At 63.4% G+C, this 16,151-nt stretch overlaps 6 protein-coding genes across 6 annotated transcripts; 3 read left to right on the top strand and 3 right to left on the bottom strand.

The window, feature by feature from the left end:
- Positions 1-33: 33 nt before the first annotated feature.
- ATX1 (Cytosolic copper metallochaperone) lies at positions 34-446 on the top strand (the record flags this gene model as incomplete). The annotated part of the gene is made up of 4 exons (XM_069353608.1): positions 34-39; positions 141-234; positions 293-327; positions 363-446. The coding sequence occupies 4 exons, from the start codon at positions 34-36 to the stop codon at positions 444-446; spliced, it is 219 nt and encodes a 72-aa protein (XP_069208250.1).
- Positions 447-519: 73 nt separating this feature from the next.
- Positions 520-1,407, bottom strand: Q8F55_005111 (uncharacterized protein; the record flags this gene model as incomplete). Its single annotated transcript, XM_069353607.1, has 3 exons — positions 520-879; positions 924-984; positions 1,022-1,407. 3 exons carry the CDS (start codon positions 1,405-1,407, stop codon positions 520-522), a joined length of 807 nt encoding a protein of 268 aa, XP_069208249.1.
- A 2,127-nt stretch (positions 1,408-3,534) lies between these two features.
- On the top strand, positions 3,535-7,418 carry Q8F55_005110 (uncharacterized protein; the record flags this gene model as incomplete). Its single annotated transcript, XM_069353606.1, has 2 exons — positions 3,535-6,001; positions 6,049-7,418. The coding sequence occupies 2 exons, from the start codon at positions 3,535-3,537 to the stop codon at positions 7,416-7,418; spliced, it is 3,837 nt and encodes a 1,278-aa protein (XP_069208248.1).
- Positions 7,419-7,657: 239 nt separating this feature from the next.
- Positions 7,658-11,447, bottom strand: Q8F55_005109 (uncharacterized protein; the record flags this gene model as incomplete). The annotated part of the gene is made up of 27 exons (XM_069353605.1): positions 7,658-7,702; positions 7,741-7,866; positions 7,904-8,181; positions 8,220-8,309; positions 8,356-8,476; positions 8,514-8,605; positions 8,655-8,665; positions 8,716-8,771; positions 8,819-9,010; positions 9,046-9,130; positions 9,167-9,231; positions 9,268-9,318; positions 9,357-9,363; positions 9,402-9,483; positions 9,658-9,717; positions 9,763-9,913; positions 9,958-10,052; positions 10,099-10,142; positions 10,177-10,270; positions 10,314-10,400; positions 10,439-10,606; positions 10,660-10,720; positions 10,767-10,805; positions 10,844-10,945; positions 10,985-11,026; positions 11,076-11,119; positions 11,171-11,447. 27 exons carry the CDS (start codon positions 11,445-11,447, stop codon positions 7,658-7,660), a joined length of 2,565 nt encoding a protein of 854 aa, XP_069208247.1.
- A 1,003-nt stretch (positions 11,448-12,450) lies between these two features.
- Positions 12,451-14,902, top strand: CDC45 (DNA replication initiation factor cdc45; the record flags this gene model as incomplete). Its single annotated transcript, XM_069353604.1, has 8 exons — positions 12,451-12,594; positions 12,799-12,927; positions 12,964-13,200; positions 13,240-13,404; positions 13,442-13,878; positions 13,914-14,339; positions 14,374-14,724; positions 14,761-14,902. 8 exons carry the CDS (start codon positions 12,451-12,453, stop codon positions 14,900-14,902), a joined length of 2,031 nt encoding a protein of 676 aa, XP_069208246.1.
- A 115-nt stretch (positions 14,903-15,017) lies between these two features.
- Positions 15,018-16,077, bottom strand: Q8F55_005107 (uncharacterized protein; the record flags this gene model as incomplete). The annotated part of the gene is made up of 3 exons (XM_069353603.1): positions 15,018-15,497; positions 15,597-15,751; positions 15,843-16,077. The coding sequence occupies 3 exons, from the start codon at positions 16,075-16,077 to the stop codon at positions 15,018-15,020; spliced, it is 870 nt and encodes a 289-aa protein (XP_069208245.1).
- Positions 16,078-16,151: the final 74 nt, after the last annotated feature.

Raw genomic sequence — 16,151 nt, 5'->3', positions numbered from 1 at the left:
CAGCATTGCATTCCCCCAAAGGACATTATCACAATGGCAGTGAGTCTGCGCCCGTGGGTGGGTATCTGCGTGCAAGCACCTCGACGCTGCCCCGCGCCCAACACCGCCGCTCTCGCTCGCGCTGACGCGCTCGCCCGCAGACCACCGGCCCAGCCTACAACTACACCGTCAAGATGACGTGCGGCGGGTGCTCCGGCGCCATCGACCGCGTGCTCAAGAAGAACATTGAGGCGCGTGAGTGTGCTTTGGGCCGGCCGTAGGCCCCGGAAGGACGCAGGCGCTGACACCCCAGCCAACGGCTACACTGTCTCCCTCGAGACGCAGAAGGTCGTCGTCTTCGGCCCCTCGCTCCCCCCTTCGAGACTATCACCGAGAAGATTGCCAAGACTGGCAAGGAGATCATCAGCAAGGAGGAGATTGCGGCGGGCGCGCCTATCCCCGCTTAGGCGGAGGCAGCGGCAGGCGACCAGGCAGCCCTGGTATCCCTATGAATACATGCGTACACTACAGTGATCCTCCCTAGTCCTCGTGCACCGGGTCGAGCTGGTGCGCCGCCGCGTCCGCTGTCGTCGGCAGCGGCGCAGTGTTGCCCGTCGCGCCGGGGCTCGCGCTCGTCGTCGTGTTGGTGCTGTTGTCGCCGCACCCGCAGTCGTACGTCGCGTCCAGCGTCAAGCAGTCAAACTCGGGCTTGCCGAGCCGCTCGTTGACCTTGTTGTGCAGGCTGCACAGCCAGAGCGACGCCGACTTGCGGCTGCTCGTCTGGGGAGGGTACTCCTTGAGCATTTTCTGGAAGTGGGCCGCGCACTCGCCGCACGGGTAGAGGCGGGCGAAGAGGTGGAAGTAGTTTTTGAGCGTTTCGCGGTCGTCGGCCGTTGGTTTCTGCGGCGTGAGCGGGGTCGGCGAGCACAGCAGGGGCGACTCACATCCGGGAACCGCAGTGTCATGAGGTGGAGAACGCGCCAGGCGGCACGGCCAAGCTCGGCCCTGCTCGTCAGCAACACAACCCCGACACCCAACCCACTTGGCCGTCTCGTTGCCCAGGTGCGGCATGATGACCTGGCCCGTGAGCACGTCGTTTGAGATATCCCCCGCGGGCTTGTCCGGCGCGGCCTGCTTGTGCCCATGCGCCTTGACGGGCTCGGTGGGCGGCTGTTGTCCTGGCGGCGGGGTCGCGTCCTTGTCGCCCGAGTCAAACACCACATTCCGCACCTCCTCGTCCTCGAGGTGCGGCTTGGGCGGCACATGCTGCGGCACGGGCTCGCGGTAGTGCTCCTGGTCGATGCCGCCGGCGTCAATGTCGCTGGACGACAGGCTGAACTCGTGCGGGTAGAACAGGTAGAGCGTGGGGATGGTGATGACGGCCGCCGCGACGAGGAAGAGGCGCGCGAAGCGCGGGATGTGGACCATGGGCGGGGGGTGGGGGGTGCGTCGTAGATGAGTTCGAAAGGAGCGGTGTGGGTGATGTGCAAGGTAGAAGGAAGAAGCCGATGGCGGCTGGGGGTGATTTCGAGGTCGTTGTTGGCCGGTTGCCGAACAGTTGGAAGCTTGGAAACCTGGGCAGTCAGCTGGGTGGAGGCGAGGTGGGCGGCGTGGCTGCTGGCACTTGCCACCGCGGCGACGGGCTTCTACAATTCTACTTCACTGCCCATCCCACAGCGCATGGCCCCGCCCGTTGCATGCAGCATACCACGTTTGCTCAGCGTGCCCGCAGACTGGCCATTGGGCGCCCAGTGCACAGGGGCAGCAACTATGCATAGGCCGTGGCGCCGTCAGCCGCCAGCCCAATGAGTGAGGCTGACGGCCGGGCCGTCCAGTATGGGGTCTCCAGGTGGCCACTGGGTGGGTGGGCTTGCTGGACGGACCGTAGTGCTGGAGGCAGCGGCGACTATGGCTGGAACCTGGTGGCGCAGAACCATTCTGCCTCCGCGACCAAGCCGCGCCGAGGCAGCTGCGGGCATCATGCTTGCATTGTCCTGGCCGTCGTGTCTCCTGGCTCAGCGATCACTCCGCCGGCATGCATGCTGCTTGGCCTGGCTACTGGTTGCTGTTTGTAGCAGCTGGCTCGTCACCCGCCCGCGCCGATGTCCCCTTTTCACTCTTTGGGCAGTGTGCCAATGAAACGGCATCCAGGGTGGAATCGGTGCTCACCCCGTTTGGGGGGGGGCAAAGCGAGCCGAGCCAGCCAGGGGTCGCAGGTGACCGACGCTAGTCCTCGGCGTGCGTGCGCGCGCGCGTGTGCTGCTGCTCGCTGCTGCTGCTCTTGTGCCGCAGGGCAGTAGAGTGCACGCGCAGGGAGGGGGAATGTGGTCGACACGCAATGCACAGCGCATGCCATCACCGGCACCGGCCTGCAGCGCGCCGCCCGCCGCGAGCATGCCGTCGTCGTGCCCCCCCCCTCCCCCTGCGCCCGTTTTAGCCCGTGTCGTCGATCTGGGTCGTCGTGGCGCACGACGCCCGGCGCGCACAGGCCACCTTCGCGGCGCGGCGCGGCGCGTCGTTGCCATGCCCCCTCGTCTCCCCCTCGTTGCTGCTGTCAACATTGTACCTTTTGCCAGTGTTGGTTGAAACGCGAGGAGCCGGAAAGAGGCCGCGAGGCCGCAGAGGAGGGTTGCAGCGAGCACGACCCGAGAGAGCAACTGTGCCAGGTCCCCAGGTCCCGTGTTGATGTCGGCCGGCGACCTCGTCTGTCACTTTGTTGTGATTGACGCTTGCTGCACGCGCACGCGCACTGCTCTGCTCTGCTCTGGCTCCAGGGGCCAACTCCGAGATCGAGACTGAAAAATGTAGCGTCTAGGCAAAAGACCCTGGCAGTGCACCTCCTTGCTCGTCAGCGTTGGCTGCTGCTGCTGCCCCTCCCCGCGTGCGCTGCATGTCGCTGTCCTTTTCACGCGTCGAGGGCAGAGTATGACAAAGTGCGTGCATGATGTTTGGACTTTGAACCCTGGCCGGCAGGCATCCCCGTTCAAAGAAAGACCGCGCCGCGCCCACCTACACCGCACCCAGCATTTCTCATTAACGGCAGACACGAGCCAGCCCAGACCTACCTAGACCCATAGACGCACGCCCCTCTTCCTCCCCTCCCCTTGCTCCCTTCCTTTGAGACAACACACACACACGACAATCTTAGCAACACAATCTCCATCACCTTCTCACGTACACGTCGGCTTTTGATTCGGGCGGCTCATCATTGCCATCGACGCGTCGCCATCAACAACAACAAACAGCAGCATGCCATCAGCTCGACGATAGAGAGCCGACAGACAGACAGACACGCTCCTTCATCCCTCCCCGGCACTCCGATTTCATTCCTCAACTCAATCAAGACCGCCCGACGCGCCTCCCCGACCGACCCATTGACGAGCCCCGAGCCCGGTTTCCCCGTCGAGCGCCGCGCGCCATCCACCCAACCCCCCGGCCCCGCCCCGAGCGCGCGCGCCCTTCCCTTCCCTTCCCCCTCCCCCTCCCCCTCCACTTTATCGACGTGGTGAGCGCATTGTTGCCAGCGTTGATCATCCACAACAAGACGCATTCGCAATGGCGATCGGGTCCAATGCCCCAGTCTTGCGAGACCCCCTCGTAGCATGGCCACCACCACCATCGAGCTCGCGCTTTGGAACATCGCCGCCATTGTCACCAACACCGACACTTGCCCTCGGCTCGAATGCTCCCATCATCCACGACGAGCTCGTTGCCTGGCCTCCCCCTCCGTCGTCGGCGCGCTTTGCCAGCCCGCCCGGCACGGCGCGCTCACCGCGCTTCTCCCTCGCCTCGCCTCCCCCGCCGTTGGCCGCCTTTGCCTCGAGCATCCCAGTACCAGTCGCGCAGCATGGCGGCCACGCTCGACCTAGCACAAAGCCAGGAGGCCCATCGCACTTTGGCTCCCCTCAGCTCCACCACTCGTACCCAACACCGACAAGCATAAAGGGCAAGGAGCGGGCCATGTCCAGCGGCGCCGCCTCCCATGCCGAGCACGACGACGACGACGGCATGCACTCGCCCACGCCTCGGTACTACCCTCCGCCAAGGAACCCCTTAACACCAGCCCAGCTCGGCCGCATCGCCCAGACGTTTGGCATCGTCATTCCCAGTCTCCCAGAAGCGCCGTCACCGTTCCGGGACCGTGAGCTGACTGGCTCTCCTCGGACTGGGTCATATCCACGGACAGGCACTCCGCAGTCGCAGGCCGTCGCCGTCATCCCACCGGCTTCCCTCCTCGTTCGGCAACAATCTGGGTCGCCCGACCTCAGCGTGGAGCGCGAGCGGCTTCGGCGCTGGCGTCGTGGCCGACTCATCCCCCTGCAGCCCACCCTCAACATGATGCTGGTTGCCATCGCACACGAGTTCGGCCTTCCTTCAATAGCTGGCATCACAGTGTACCTCGGACCTCAGCTGCCGGCAGAGTCTCACGGTTCCCGTGAGTCGTCGGCGAGCTATGGCACCACGACCGACCTCGACGTCGGTCCTCAGATCTCCGCGTCGGCCTGGAGCACATTGTTCCCCTGCAACTCTTTTAGATCGACCAACTCGCCGACAAACACCCCGGCGGCGACGCCCAAAAAGGCCCTCACCTCTCCACCTTCTGCCAATCCCTCCCTCGGCCCGCTCACTCCAGCCCCCGACCCGATCCTCCCCCATACCAACCATCACCACCACCGAGTCCGAAACATCTCGAACCCGCCCGAGTCGAGGTTCCCCTCAAACTCGTCTCAGACATCCTCATCAGTCTCGTCATTCTCTCCCAGAACGCCGGCGTCCACAACAGCCAGCATTCCCCCGTCGACATCACTGTTCGGGGTCATCGAGTTCGACGTTGATCCCGACGAGGCGCCTTGGTTCGAGGGGTGGCTCCGCTCAGGGGGACCATCTCGCAAGCTGGGCGCCGAGGGTGCAGTTCGCGAACTGGCGCTTGTCGGCAAGCTCAACGACGAACGGCCGCGCTTCCTGCGCGACTTGGAACTCGAGGCCGAGAGGGCTGAGGCCGAACGATTGGAGCAGCAGCGACTGTTGGAACAGCAAGAGCTGGAACGGCAGGAGCAGGAGAGGCTGGAGGCTCAGCGGATAGAACAAGAGCGCCTGGAACAAGAACGCCTGGAGCAGGAGCGCCTGGAGGCAGAGCGACTCGAGGCAGAACGGCTGGAACAGGAGCGCTTGGAGGCGGCACGGCTCGAGCAGGAGCGCCTGGAGGCGGAACGACTCGAACAGCAGTGCCTGGAGGCGGAGCGAATCGAGAACGAGCGTCTAGAGGCCGAGCGATTGGAGCAAGAACGCCTCGAAGCCGAGCGCCTCGAGCAAGTGCGCTTGGAACAGGAGCGCAAGGTGCAAGAGGACAGGCGTCTGGAGGCGCAGCGCGTCGAGCAAGAGCGCATCGAAGCCCAGCGTCTCGAGCAGGAGAGGATCGAGCAAGAGCGCATCGAGCTCCAGCAACGGCTCGAGCGAGAGCGCGTCGAGGAGGAAGAGCGTCTCAAGCGAGAGCAGCTGGAGCAGGAGCGGGTTCGTGAAGCCGAGCAGCGCGAAGCGGCGACGAAGGCCGAGAGGGAGCGCCAGCAGCGTGAGATGGAGGAACGCGAACAGGCCGAGCTGGCCGAGGCAGCGGCCGCCGCTGTCGGATACGCTGCTATGGCCGATTCTTCCTGCTCCTACGACGACGACCCGCCTTCCACCTCACGCGAGCTCAACGACGGCGACCTCCGTGCACTGGGCCTCAATCGCGCGGTCGCGCCCAACGGCATCAGGCAGTCTCAACATCTCTCGGAGGACGGCGAGCGCAGTGAACTCGGCGATGTCGTGGCCATGCTCGATGCCCATCGCAGCAGCACCGACCTCTTGGCGAGCCCGATCGCGCTCCAGCGCCCTTCTCCCAATGGCGTCCCCGGCTTGGAGCGTGGCCTGCCCACCAGCGTCACCCCCGACAGCCCAGGCCTGCTCTCGCCTCAGCTTTCACCGTCCGACCACCGCGGCAGTGGCATTGTCATGGCCGATCAGCTCAACAACCTGGAGAAGCGTAAGTGGATGTCCTTAGTTTTGTTACGTTTCTAACCCGCCGAGCAGTCATGCGCGATCTCTCCCCTCGAGACATTCACTTCAACACGACTTCCGCGCTGCAGCAGCGTCGAGGCGTCGGCGACAAGACTTCGCCTCTCAACCCGGCGGGCCTTGGTTCGGGCTTCAATGGAGCGGGCGCAGCTCTGCCCCGCCGTGGCTCTAGCAGACTTCCTTATCTGCAGCCAGAGAGCCCTCGCCGCCACTCTCCCCTCGTCCCACCAGGAAAGCGGTACCCAGACGCCCACATGTCAACGGGTTCGGCGAGCACGTCGCCCCCTTCGAACCACACGTCGATGGCAGCGGCCGACCCAGAGGCAAGGGCAATGAGGCACACCCGCTCCACTTCTGGCTCCAACAAGCTTCACCACGAGATGGCCCAGCGTGGCAGTGACCACTCGATCAAGAGCGCAAAGTCTGAAGCGCCGAAGCGGCCACCCCGTCCTCCTACCCCCGACCTCTCCACCCCCGAGGTCCCGTCCATGTACCTTGCGACCGAAAAGGTTGGCACTGTCAAGGTGCCCAACACGCCTCCACTTGGATCCATTCCAGTCACGCCGTCTCCTGGTACCATCTCCAGCGGCACCATGCCGACTACGCCAGGGCGTCAACGTCCGCCTTCGATGAGCTTACGCGGCCTTCGCAGGGCAAGCTCAAAGGTCATGCTGCGCCCCAAGTCTAAGGCTCCTTCTGGGAACTGGCCAGTCTACCCGGTCGACCCGAACCGTGGCGGCGACCCCAACATTTCGTCGCCGCTCATCCCTGCCGACGAGCCGCCGATCCCTGTCGGCCTGCTCCCCGCCAACCCACAGTCAATGCAGCCGCCCCCCACCTCCTTCAACAGCATGCGAAGCCCGCCGTTCCCCACCCGCAGTCTTCCGGACACGGGTGCGAACGAGTTTGGAGCGCTCAACGGCCCTAGCCCTGAAGTGCACACGGCAACAGCCCCGGCCAAGACCAAGGACGGGTTCGCCTCGCGTCTGTTCTCGTTTGGCGGCCGCCGCGGCAAGGACGACGGCGAGGTGTCGGCCATCAACATCTCGACGCCCTTCTCCACCACGCACAAGCACTTCACCCCAGCCGACATGGCCGCGGCCGCCGGCCACACGGTCATGCCGATCCCTCCCCCGCCCCGCTCGCACGGCCCGGCTGGGTCGCTGAACGCGGCCACGACGGGCGTCCCCCTCTCCCCCGCGACAGCAAACTTTGAGTTTGGTGACCCCAACGGGCCCAACTCGCCCACCTCCCCTCGAAACGTCAGGCGCAAGCCTGTCCCCGGACTGCAAAACCAGAACCGCAGCAGCGGTAGCGCCAGCGGGGACGAGTCTGCCGAGAGCATCCCCGTGCGATCTGCGGCAGCGACAGCGGCAGCCTCATAGATATATTGTACCACCTCATCTCTAGCCTGTACTACTCTGCCATACTGCAGAACGTATTCACAGTCTCATCTGGATGTAACAGTGTAATTCGGACGCGCGGACGTGTTGCGAGTGCGGTGCTGAAAAGTATCCACAGTCTGCATCTCGATGTACTAATAGTGACAGACATATTACTACGGCATTGTTAGCCATGGAATGGGCATTGAATGGGCAAGCGCTGGCTGGGCACGAGCAGCAGCTTAGATGTAGATGGCCAGAGTGACAGAGTTGACCGACATGAAGTCCTGCGGGGTTAGTTACGGAACGCGAACGAGTAACCCACTCCTTCAGTCAGGTACGCCTCCTCCTCGAGGAAGTGGATCGGCATGTCGACGAGGTGGCCGCGGATCTTGGACAGGTCGTTCTTGACCTCCTGCGCCGTCAGGGCGGCGTGGGCGACATGGCCAGTCTGCAGGCGTCAGCGCAAATCCCCCACAGCAGCCCACCTTGATGCTGCCAGTGGCGCGGATGTACTCCGAGTACTGGGTCCAGCTGCGGACCTTGTCGGTCGGGACGCAGCGGAAGATGTGCTCAAAGATCTCGCGGTTCGTCTTGCCGGTCGTGTTCCAGAGGTTCACAAACTCATCCGAGAGGGGGTCAGCAACCGACAGGTCGTCGGGCGAGCCCCAGTCGTAGCTGTTGGGGACGGGTGCGGCCTTCATGTTGCCGTTGGGCTGGTTTGTGGGAAGCTGGGCGGGGAGGGGAGGCGTGAGACCGAGGTGCTCTGATGACATTAGCATGGCCTCTCCGCTGACGACTCACCGCGCATCAGGGAACGACGCCAAGACGAGGCAAGCTTGCCCGCCATGTACTTCTTGCCGTTCATGGTCGTCTCAATCATGTCCGTGTCCTCTGGATGCGGGTTAGCGGGGCTTTGGACAAGGGTGCCTGCACGTACCAATCACAATGGCAATCTCCGAGTCATGGTCGCCCTTCTGACTACGGTCGTTAAGGTTGGCGCTGCCACAGATCACGCGGCGGTCGTCCACGATCATGAGCTTTGTGTGGATGTAGCATTGCTATGAGGTCAGCGTCGACATCCCAGGCACTCCTCACCTCCGTCACAAAGCTGTCTAGCTCCTCTTGCTCGGACCCAGCCCAGCCCTCGGCCTTGACATGGACACCTGACTTCAGTGCGTCCTGGCAGACTAGAAAGGGGTCAGCTTAATGCTCGGTGGTAGGTATCGCTGGTCTCACTGTTGTCGGGACTGCAAGGGTTAGTTAATGTCATTCCCAGCTGGCATTCAAGCCCACTCACACTTCCGCGATGGCGTTCACGGCCGCAGCTTCAAACTTGTGGATGATGTCCTTGGCCTGAACACTAGTCAGCTCATCCCACACCACACGGGGCTTGTACTCACATCCTGCACAGTCTTGGGCAGCGGGACAGCATCCTGGGCCGTCTTGCCCTTCTTGTTGGTGTTGTCTCCCTTGGTAAGCTGGTCGTGCGACTTTTCAATGAACACAACTGCGTCGTCATCCGCGTCCTCGCCCGGGTCTCCGACATAGACGCGCGAGAGGGCGACCTGGGCCTCATGGAACGTGACACCAGACTGCGGTCAGCAGTGATTCTCAAGGTCGGCCTAACCTTCTCCTCCATCTGCTTGATGGTCTCGGCAGGGGAGTTGATACGGTCGAAGCTGCGGAGGTTCCAGAAGGTAATGTAGTCGTCGCTACGACGTCAGGGTGGCTCGGTAAACTCGACTCACGGGTTGACACCCTCCTCCTTGACACGCTCAAGGATCGACTGGCCGCCGCGGTTGATGGAGCGGTACTGAACGGGTCAGGGGATATCATCGCGCTGCCGTACCTGGGCCTCCATGATGGCCTTGAGACCCGCGTTGGTCTGGATATTGCCGGGCTGCAGTGTTAGACGCGACCCCTACACAATGGACATACGAAAGCCCTGGGCAATGTCAGCAGCGAAGGCAACCAGCAACTCACGGGACCTCGGGGATCAGAACGTAGATCTTGAACTTGCGCCCATCCTTGGCAGCAGACAGGATACGCTCGACAAGCGCGGCGCCTTGGTTTGGTTAGCCATGATGCGGCCCCGTCACGCAAGACACACCGATGAGATTCTTGACAGGGTTTCCGACGCGCGTGGTAGTGATGCTGAGATGTTAGGCCCGGCATGGGAAGAGGGGGTCTTACACTGGACACTGTCAGCACTGATCTCGGGTAACCTAGGCCAACTCACAGAATTGGTTCTCGATATAGATACAGTGGTTGGCCTCGCGAATCAGGTTGATATACGCCTCTGCCGGGTGTCAGCATCGCAACGACGACTCACTCCACCACGCACCTTGAATGCTGTCCTCGGTCAGAACACCGTGGCTCCAGTCGGCAGCCGAACGAAGCACCTGCACGCGGCAGGTGCCCTCCGGTACAGGCTCGGCTGCGCGAGGAAGATCCGAAGGCGGCCAGTGGTAGGGGTGGGCAAACTGACGGCCGAGCTGGGGGGCGTTAGAAAACGGCAACACGCGTCGCTTCTTCTCACCTCCTTCCATCTGTGGAGGTGCGGGTGGTCGTCACGAAGCTGCTGATCCTTCTCCATCTTATCAGCCTGCTTCTTAGCGTACACGCTCTCCCAGGCTAGCCGGTGTTAGCAGTCGCACTTGCACCAGGCGATCCAACTCACGCTGAGGAAGAGCAAGCCACTCCATACGGTGGTCATGCTTGTACCTTTGGTGTCAGCTCCATCAGTCGCTGAACCTACTTCAAGTCCTTGACAAAGTTCCAGCGCTCGCAGAAGTGCTGTACCAGATCGACGACACAGGGGCCGATAAAGGTCAATGATGTGTCGTGCCACGCTAACAGATTAGCCTCGTCCAAGGCCCGTGCGGCGTGACTCACGCATACGGCCGGCGTCCTGAATGGCGAGGGCGTTGGAGGTGTACTTGTCCACCGTCTGGAAGTCCATGATACGCGAGTTGTTGTAGTCTGGTCCGTCAGCGTCTGAGTGTGGCACGAGCACCGACCTTGGCCCGGGAAGAGGGCGTCCTTGAACCGCGCGGGGTGGACATCGGCCATCGGGTGGTTCTGGGTGTCCCAGCGGCCGAAGCACGCGTCCAGACCGCCCATAGCAGCACCCTTGTTGTCGACGATGCACAGCTTCTCGTGGTGCGAGAAGTAGTAGACGAGCTCGCCTGGGGCACCAAATCAGCGCCCATCTCTACGGGGTTCGTGGCGCCAATCTCACCGCCAGAGTGGTCAGGGTGGCGCATGACTGCAATGTTGGGATGCAGGTCCTCGAGGGCGTGCTGGGTCTGTCAGTGCGCATCGTGGGGCGCAGGACGCATGATGCACTTTTGTGTGCTTGGATCCAAGGGACATGGATGCGGTCACCTGGTGGGTCAGCGCAACCAGACTCAGATGGCACCCACCTCCTTGTACACCTGCACGAAGACCTTGACGCCCTCCTCAGCCTTGCGCTTGAGAAGGCGGTCGAGGCGCCATTCGGGGAAGTATGCAGCGGGGCGGCGAAGCTGGGTGGGTGGTTAGGGGGAGAATCGATCGTCACCCACGTAGAGCTCGGGAGTGAGCCACCAGTCGAGAATCATGATACTCTGTGCAGGCGTTAGAGATATGCTGTCAAGCCACTGGTGCCCCGCTCACCTCAGTCGCCGAGTCGATCATCTCTGACAATGCCCAGAAGTAGTCTGGGGCCCAGGATCAGCGAGAGCGCAGCCCGTCATTCCGCAGCAACGTACCATGTCCGTCAATGTGCCACTTGACGAGGTTGCCCGGACGGTCTGGCGCAAAGGACCTGAAGCGGTGGCTGTCGCGGATGGCCTCGAGCTTTGCGTCGACCTCCTTCTCATGCTCCTCGTCGTGGCGGTGGTTTGGGTTCCAAGTAGTGGCGACCGAGACGCCGAGGCGCGAGATGCCCGACTGGACGTGGTCGACATTCTCGCGCAGCTTGCGGAACAGCGAGTCCTTCTTGCTCTCGCTGGTGGCGCCGGTTTTGGTCGACGTCGTGTCACTCATGATCGAACCTGGTCGCGGAGGTGGTCGTGGAGGTAGAGGTGGTGGTGAGTAGTAGGGGTTGTAGATGGGAGGTGAAGTTGCCGGCGGTGCCCACTGCTGCTCCCACTGTTGCTGCTGCTGAGCTGGCTGTTGCTGTTGCTGCTGAGCTTGCTGTTGCTGCTGCTGCTGCTGTTGGGATGAAGGACGTTGCAATGACGACTTTGCCTGTTGATGCCAGTCTACTATCGACTCTGCTGCGATGTCTGCTGCCGTGTCGATTACCCGAGTTGCTGCACGGGAAATGTCGAGCAGACCTGTGAACAAGGGCGACGGCGTCATAGTTTACGAAGCCGGTCGGTCTGTTTTGGGCGTGTGCAGGCGTGGGAGGGCGTGGGTGGGCTGGCGGCGGCCGACAGGCAGGCGACCAGGGGCTTGCTAGGCTGAGAGTGCGACCGACTGGACCGACACTTGTCGTCAGTCTTGGCGTGACGTTTACGGCAACCCTGGTGCTGCGATTGTGACTTTGGCCCTGGCCTGGCGGGGCGACACGACGACGACGCGGACAGCGACGACCGACGGGCACAATCCGCACAAGGACTCGTCGGCTCACAGGCCTGCATTCCCCCGCCCTGGAATACCTGGAATACCAGGGGACCGGCACTGGGCGACCGGCAGTGCATCTCAATTGATCATCAAGGCTCTGTTACATAATGACACGTGGTTTCCACGCAAAAGCCACGCCCTGGCTCGACGCGTCCACCTTCAGCTTTACGTATGCAGGCCGCACGGCCACTCACTCAATGTTGACTGCAAGTCGGGCGCGTCGCTGGGTGGAGGGAGAACCAAACTCAAAGAACAACGACTGGCCCTCGTCTCTCACATTAATCACGCTGCAGCTCGACAGCATCAACTCGACAGGGCCACCTGGGACACCCTCTTGACCGACGAGAAGAGCATCGCCACACATCCACACGGGCGCTGGTCACGCTTCTATCACTGCACACTCGAGCACACTCCCCCGCCCATGCCCCTCCTCCAGCCCCCGGGGCCCGATCTCCGCCCCTTCGAGCTGACGTACACGGATGCGTACAGCTCGATCGTGTCAAGGGTTCGAAGGAGAGGGGGTTCGGGCTCGGGCTCGGTGGTTGTGTTCGTCGGAGTCGATGTGGTAAGTGCGCACGGGGAAGGGGAGGTCGATGGAGGGTGGTGGCCAAGTGTCGCTCGCGCAGAGGGAGGGTGGGTAGGCGAGCTACCTTGCGAGCAATGCTCGCGAGTGGGTGGGTGGGACAGACAGTCCACCTCCGAGCGCAGCAAGCGGTGGGGGCAGGCGGGGGCGAGATACCTCGCGAGTGACGCCAGCTGACGACAACAGGACGGGCTCCTAGCCTCGCGCATTCTCGTGTCCCTCTTCCGACAGGACGACATTCCGTACCGCATCATTCCCATCGGGGGATATGCCGAGCTCGAGGACAAGACGGCCGAGGCGCTCGAGTCGGAGGAGGTAGGGCACGGACGCCGCAGGCGCTGACCCGCCCAGCTGCACACGCTCATCCTCCTGTCCATTGGCGCCGTGTTGCCCAGCTTGGAACAGTTCTTTGAGCTTCCTCCGGGCGTCCACCTGCACGTCATCGACTCGCATCGCCCATGGGCCCTGGAGAGCTTGTTCGACGTGGACAATGTGGACGAGGACGGCGAGGGCAACCAGATTTGGATCTGGGGCGACGGAGACGAGTCCAAGCTGGAAGAGGTCAAGAAGAGCTGGGAGGCGCTGCAGGTGGGCCGATACGATGGAGATTCATGCTGACGGTTCTAGTACAACGACGTGGCAGATAGCGATGACGACGAGGAGTCAGATGAGGAGGATGACGAGGAAGAGGAGGAGGAGGAAGCAGAGGATGAGGACGAGGACGAGGACGGCGAGGGCCGGAAACGAGGTCGGCAGGGGTCGTCGCGGCCTAAGAAGAGAAGGAGAAGTACGGTATGTCGCCGACCCACGTCACAAGCTTACACCCCAGCGCATGGCGCCCGCCGCGCGCGATGCCCACGCACGGCGAATCGAAAACTACTACAACGCAGGAACATCATTCGGCATGAGCTCGGCGCAAGTGGTGTATCTCCTGGCTACGTTGCTGGAGCGTGCGGACAATGACCTCCTCTGGTGGGCGATCATTGCCGTTACCTGCCAGTATGCCTCTGCGCAGATCGACCGCGATCAGTATGACATTTTCCAGGAGGTGCTGTCCGACGAGGTCGCGCGCCTCAACCCCGAGACGGCACGGGTGCCCAATCCAGACGACCGACGCATCAGCAGCAGCGACGAGTTTCGGTTTGTCCTGTTCCGCCACTGGAACCTGTTCGACTCGATGCTGCACTCGGGCTACGTTGCCGGCCGGCTGGGCATCTGGAAGGAGCAGGGAAAGAAGCGGTTGAGAGGGTTGCTAGCCAAGATGGGGTGGGTGTAGGTCGTTGGCCGTGCTAACCCCCCAGTTTTCCCCTGCAGCAGGCTCAGCAATCGTACCTGCACATGGACATGGCGCTGAAGCGGGACCTGCCAAACAAGCTCGAGGCGATCGCCCCGGAGTATGGGCTCGTGGAGCTGGTTTACCCGTCGTTTATGCGGTCATACGGCTTCTTCCTGGCTGCCATGTCGGCTGCGGACGCCGTCGAGGCCCTGCAAGCGTTGTTGGAAGCGGCGCACGGTATTCGCCTGGAGACGGAGGTGGAAGGCGGGGCCGGCGGCGGCGAGTGGTTCGGCGGGCTGAAAGTGTGGCGGCCAATTGGGAACAGCGGGGCGAACGGCGACGAGTCGACAGCAGTGTCGAGAGGGGAGACGCCAGAGGGGGGCGACGACCCGAAGAAGGAGCAGCAGTGGCACGTTGCCAACTTTTGGACGGCGTACGATGCGTGCGACGAGTGAGTCGGGGAGGCGGGCGGCACTAACGCGCAGCATCAAGGAGCTGCGGCACGCGCTCCCGCTGGCCAAGACGCTGCACCACGCGATCGTGCGGCAAGGCTCTGCGATCCTCGACAAGGCGTCGATCAAGAAGCTGCGCACGTTCCGGTTCGCGGCGGTGAGCGAGGGGCCCGACCTGCGGCTCTTCTCGCACCCGGCGCTGCTGAGCCGGCTGGCCGTGTGGCTCGTCGACGCGACGCGCGACAAGTGGTCCGAGGGCGAGTCGCACCATGGCAAGCACCCCAAGTCGCTGCCGTTTGTGCTGGCGTGTCTGAACGAGGAGAAGGACATCTACTCTGTCGTGGGGTTCACTGGCGCGCCAGAGTTTGACAGCGTCAGGAAAAAGTAGGCCAGCGATTGTGGCATGGCTAACCCGCGCAGCAAGTTCTCGCTGGCGTTCACGTCGGCGTCACAGGAGAGCGGCATCGGGTCGCGGCAGGACATGTTTGACCAGAGCTTTGTCGAGGTGCACAAGGGGGACCTGCTGCAGTTTATCGAGGCAGTGCAGCTGCGGTCGTTGTAGGGTGTAGGGCACGGCACTGTCACAGTCTAGATGCACTCTTGTCATAGCCACGGCGCCACGGCGTCGCACCCACGCCGCTCACTCCGATGCAATGCATGTCTGTCTACTTCACCGCTCAGAACGAGCCAAACTGGCCGTTGCGCTTGGCCACCTTGTCCCAGTCGAGGCTCTTGAACCAGTCGCGCGCGTACTGCTCGCGGGCGAAGACGCCGTACTTGTCGCCGAGGTAGGCGAGCTCGAAGAGGTTAAGCACGGCAAGGGGGGTGACCTGGGCGGACGACTTCTTGCGCGCGTAGCGGGGCGCCGTGGCCTCGGCGGGGGTCTCGGCCTCGGCGGGGGGCGCGGCGGCCTGCTCGGCGCCGCTCGTGGCCGGCGTGCCGAAGAGGGGCAGGGCGCCGTCGCGCCCGCGCTGCGCGCGCGCCGTGACGAGCAGGGAGCCCGCCGCGAACGTCGGCACGACGTCAAAGTCGCCGATCTCCTCGCCCGCCTTGACGAGCCACAGCCAGCCCGAGCCGACGATGCCGGCGGCGTAGGACGCGACGCGGTCCTCGAGCGGCGCGAAGTGGGCCGGGACGGGCTTGGGCGCCTCGGGGTTCTGCGAGCAGCGCGTCAGCGCTGCGACGCGTGTGGGAGGGAAGCGCGGCGCCGTCACCGCCCGGCGCTAGACCGGCTCGCTGGCTTCGCCATCACTTACCAAACCCTCGAGAAAGTACGAGTTGTTCACGAGCAGGCTGGCATAGTTGAACGCGAGGCTCAGGCTCGGCTCGCGCGCAGAGAACGCCAGCAGCTCGGCGACGTCGAAGCGGTCCGCGTCCCACTTGAGGCGGATGGGCGCGAGGCGGGGGTTTGCTGGGGGGGAGCGTCAGCGACCTGTTCTTGTGCCGGCCAGTAGCAGCGCCGCAGCCGGCTCGCCGCTGCGCGGCTCGCTCGCGCAACTCACACCGCACCTCCTCCTGTAACCTCCCCCACAGCCCAGCCTGCCACTCGTCGAGCCTGGCCACCTCCTTGGTGCCGAGGAAACCGTCGATGCCGGCAAACACGCGCGGGTCGACGCCGCCCCCGTGCCCGCGGGACGTGGAGGCGGGGGCGGCGGCAGTCAAGATGCCGCGGCGCAGGGGGCCGGCGGCGAGGCGGCGGGCCGACGTCGAGGCTAGCGATGCGAGCGGGCGGACCATGGTGCGATGCTGATTGTTGTCTAGTGAGGCGCCGAAAAGAAAGTCGGGGTGGTTTCGGAGGGTTGGATCTTTCT

Source organism: Vanrija albida (genome assembly GCF_041260175.1).
Source record: "Vanrija albida strain AlHP1 chromosome Unknown contig_4, whole genome shotgun sequence".
NCBI lineage: Eukaryota > Fungi > Basidiomycota > Tremellomycetes > Trichosporonales > Trichosporonaceae > Vanrija > Vanrija albida.
This window is presented reverse-complemented; position numbering and strand designations above follow the sequence as displayed.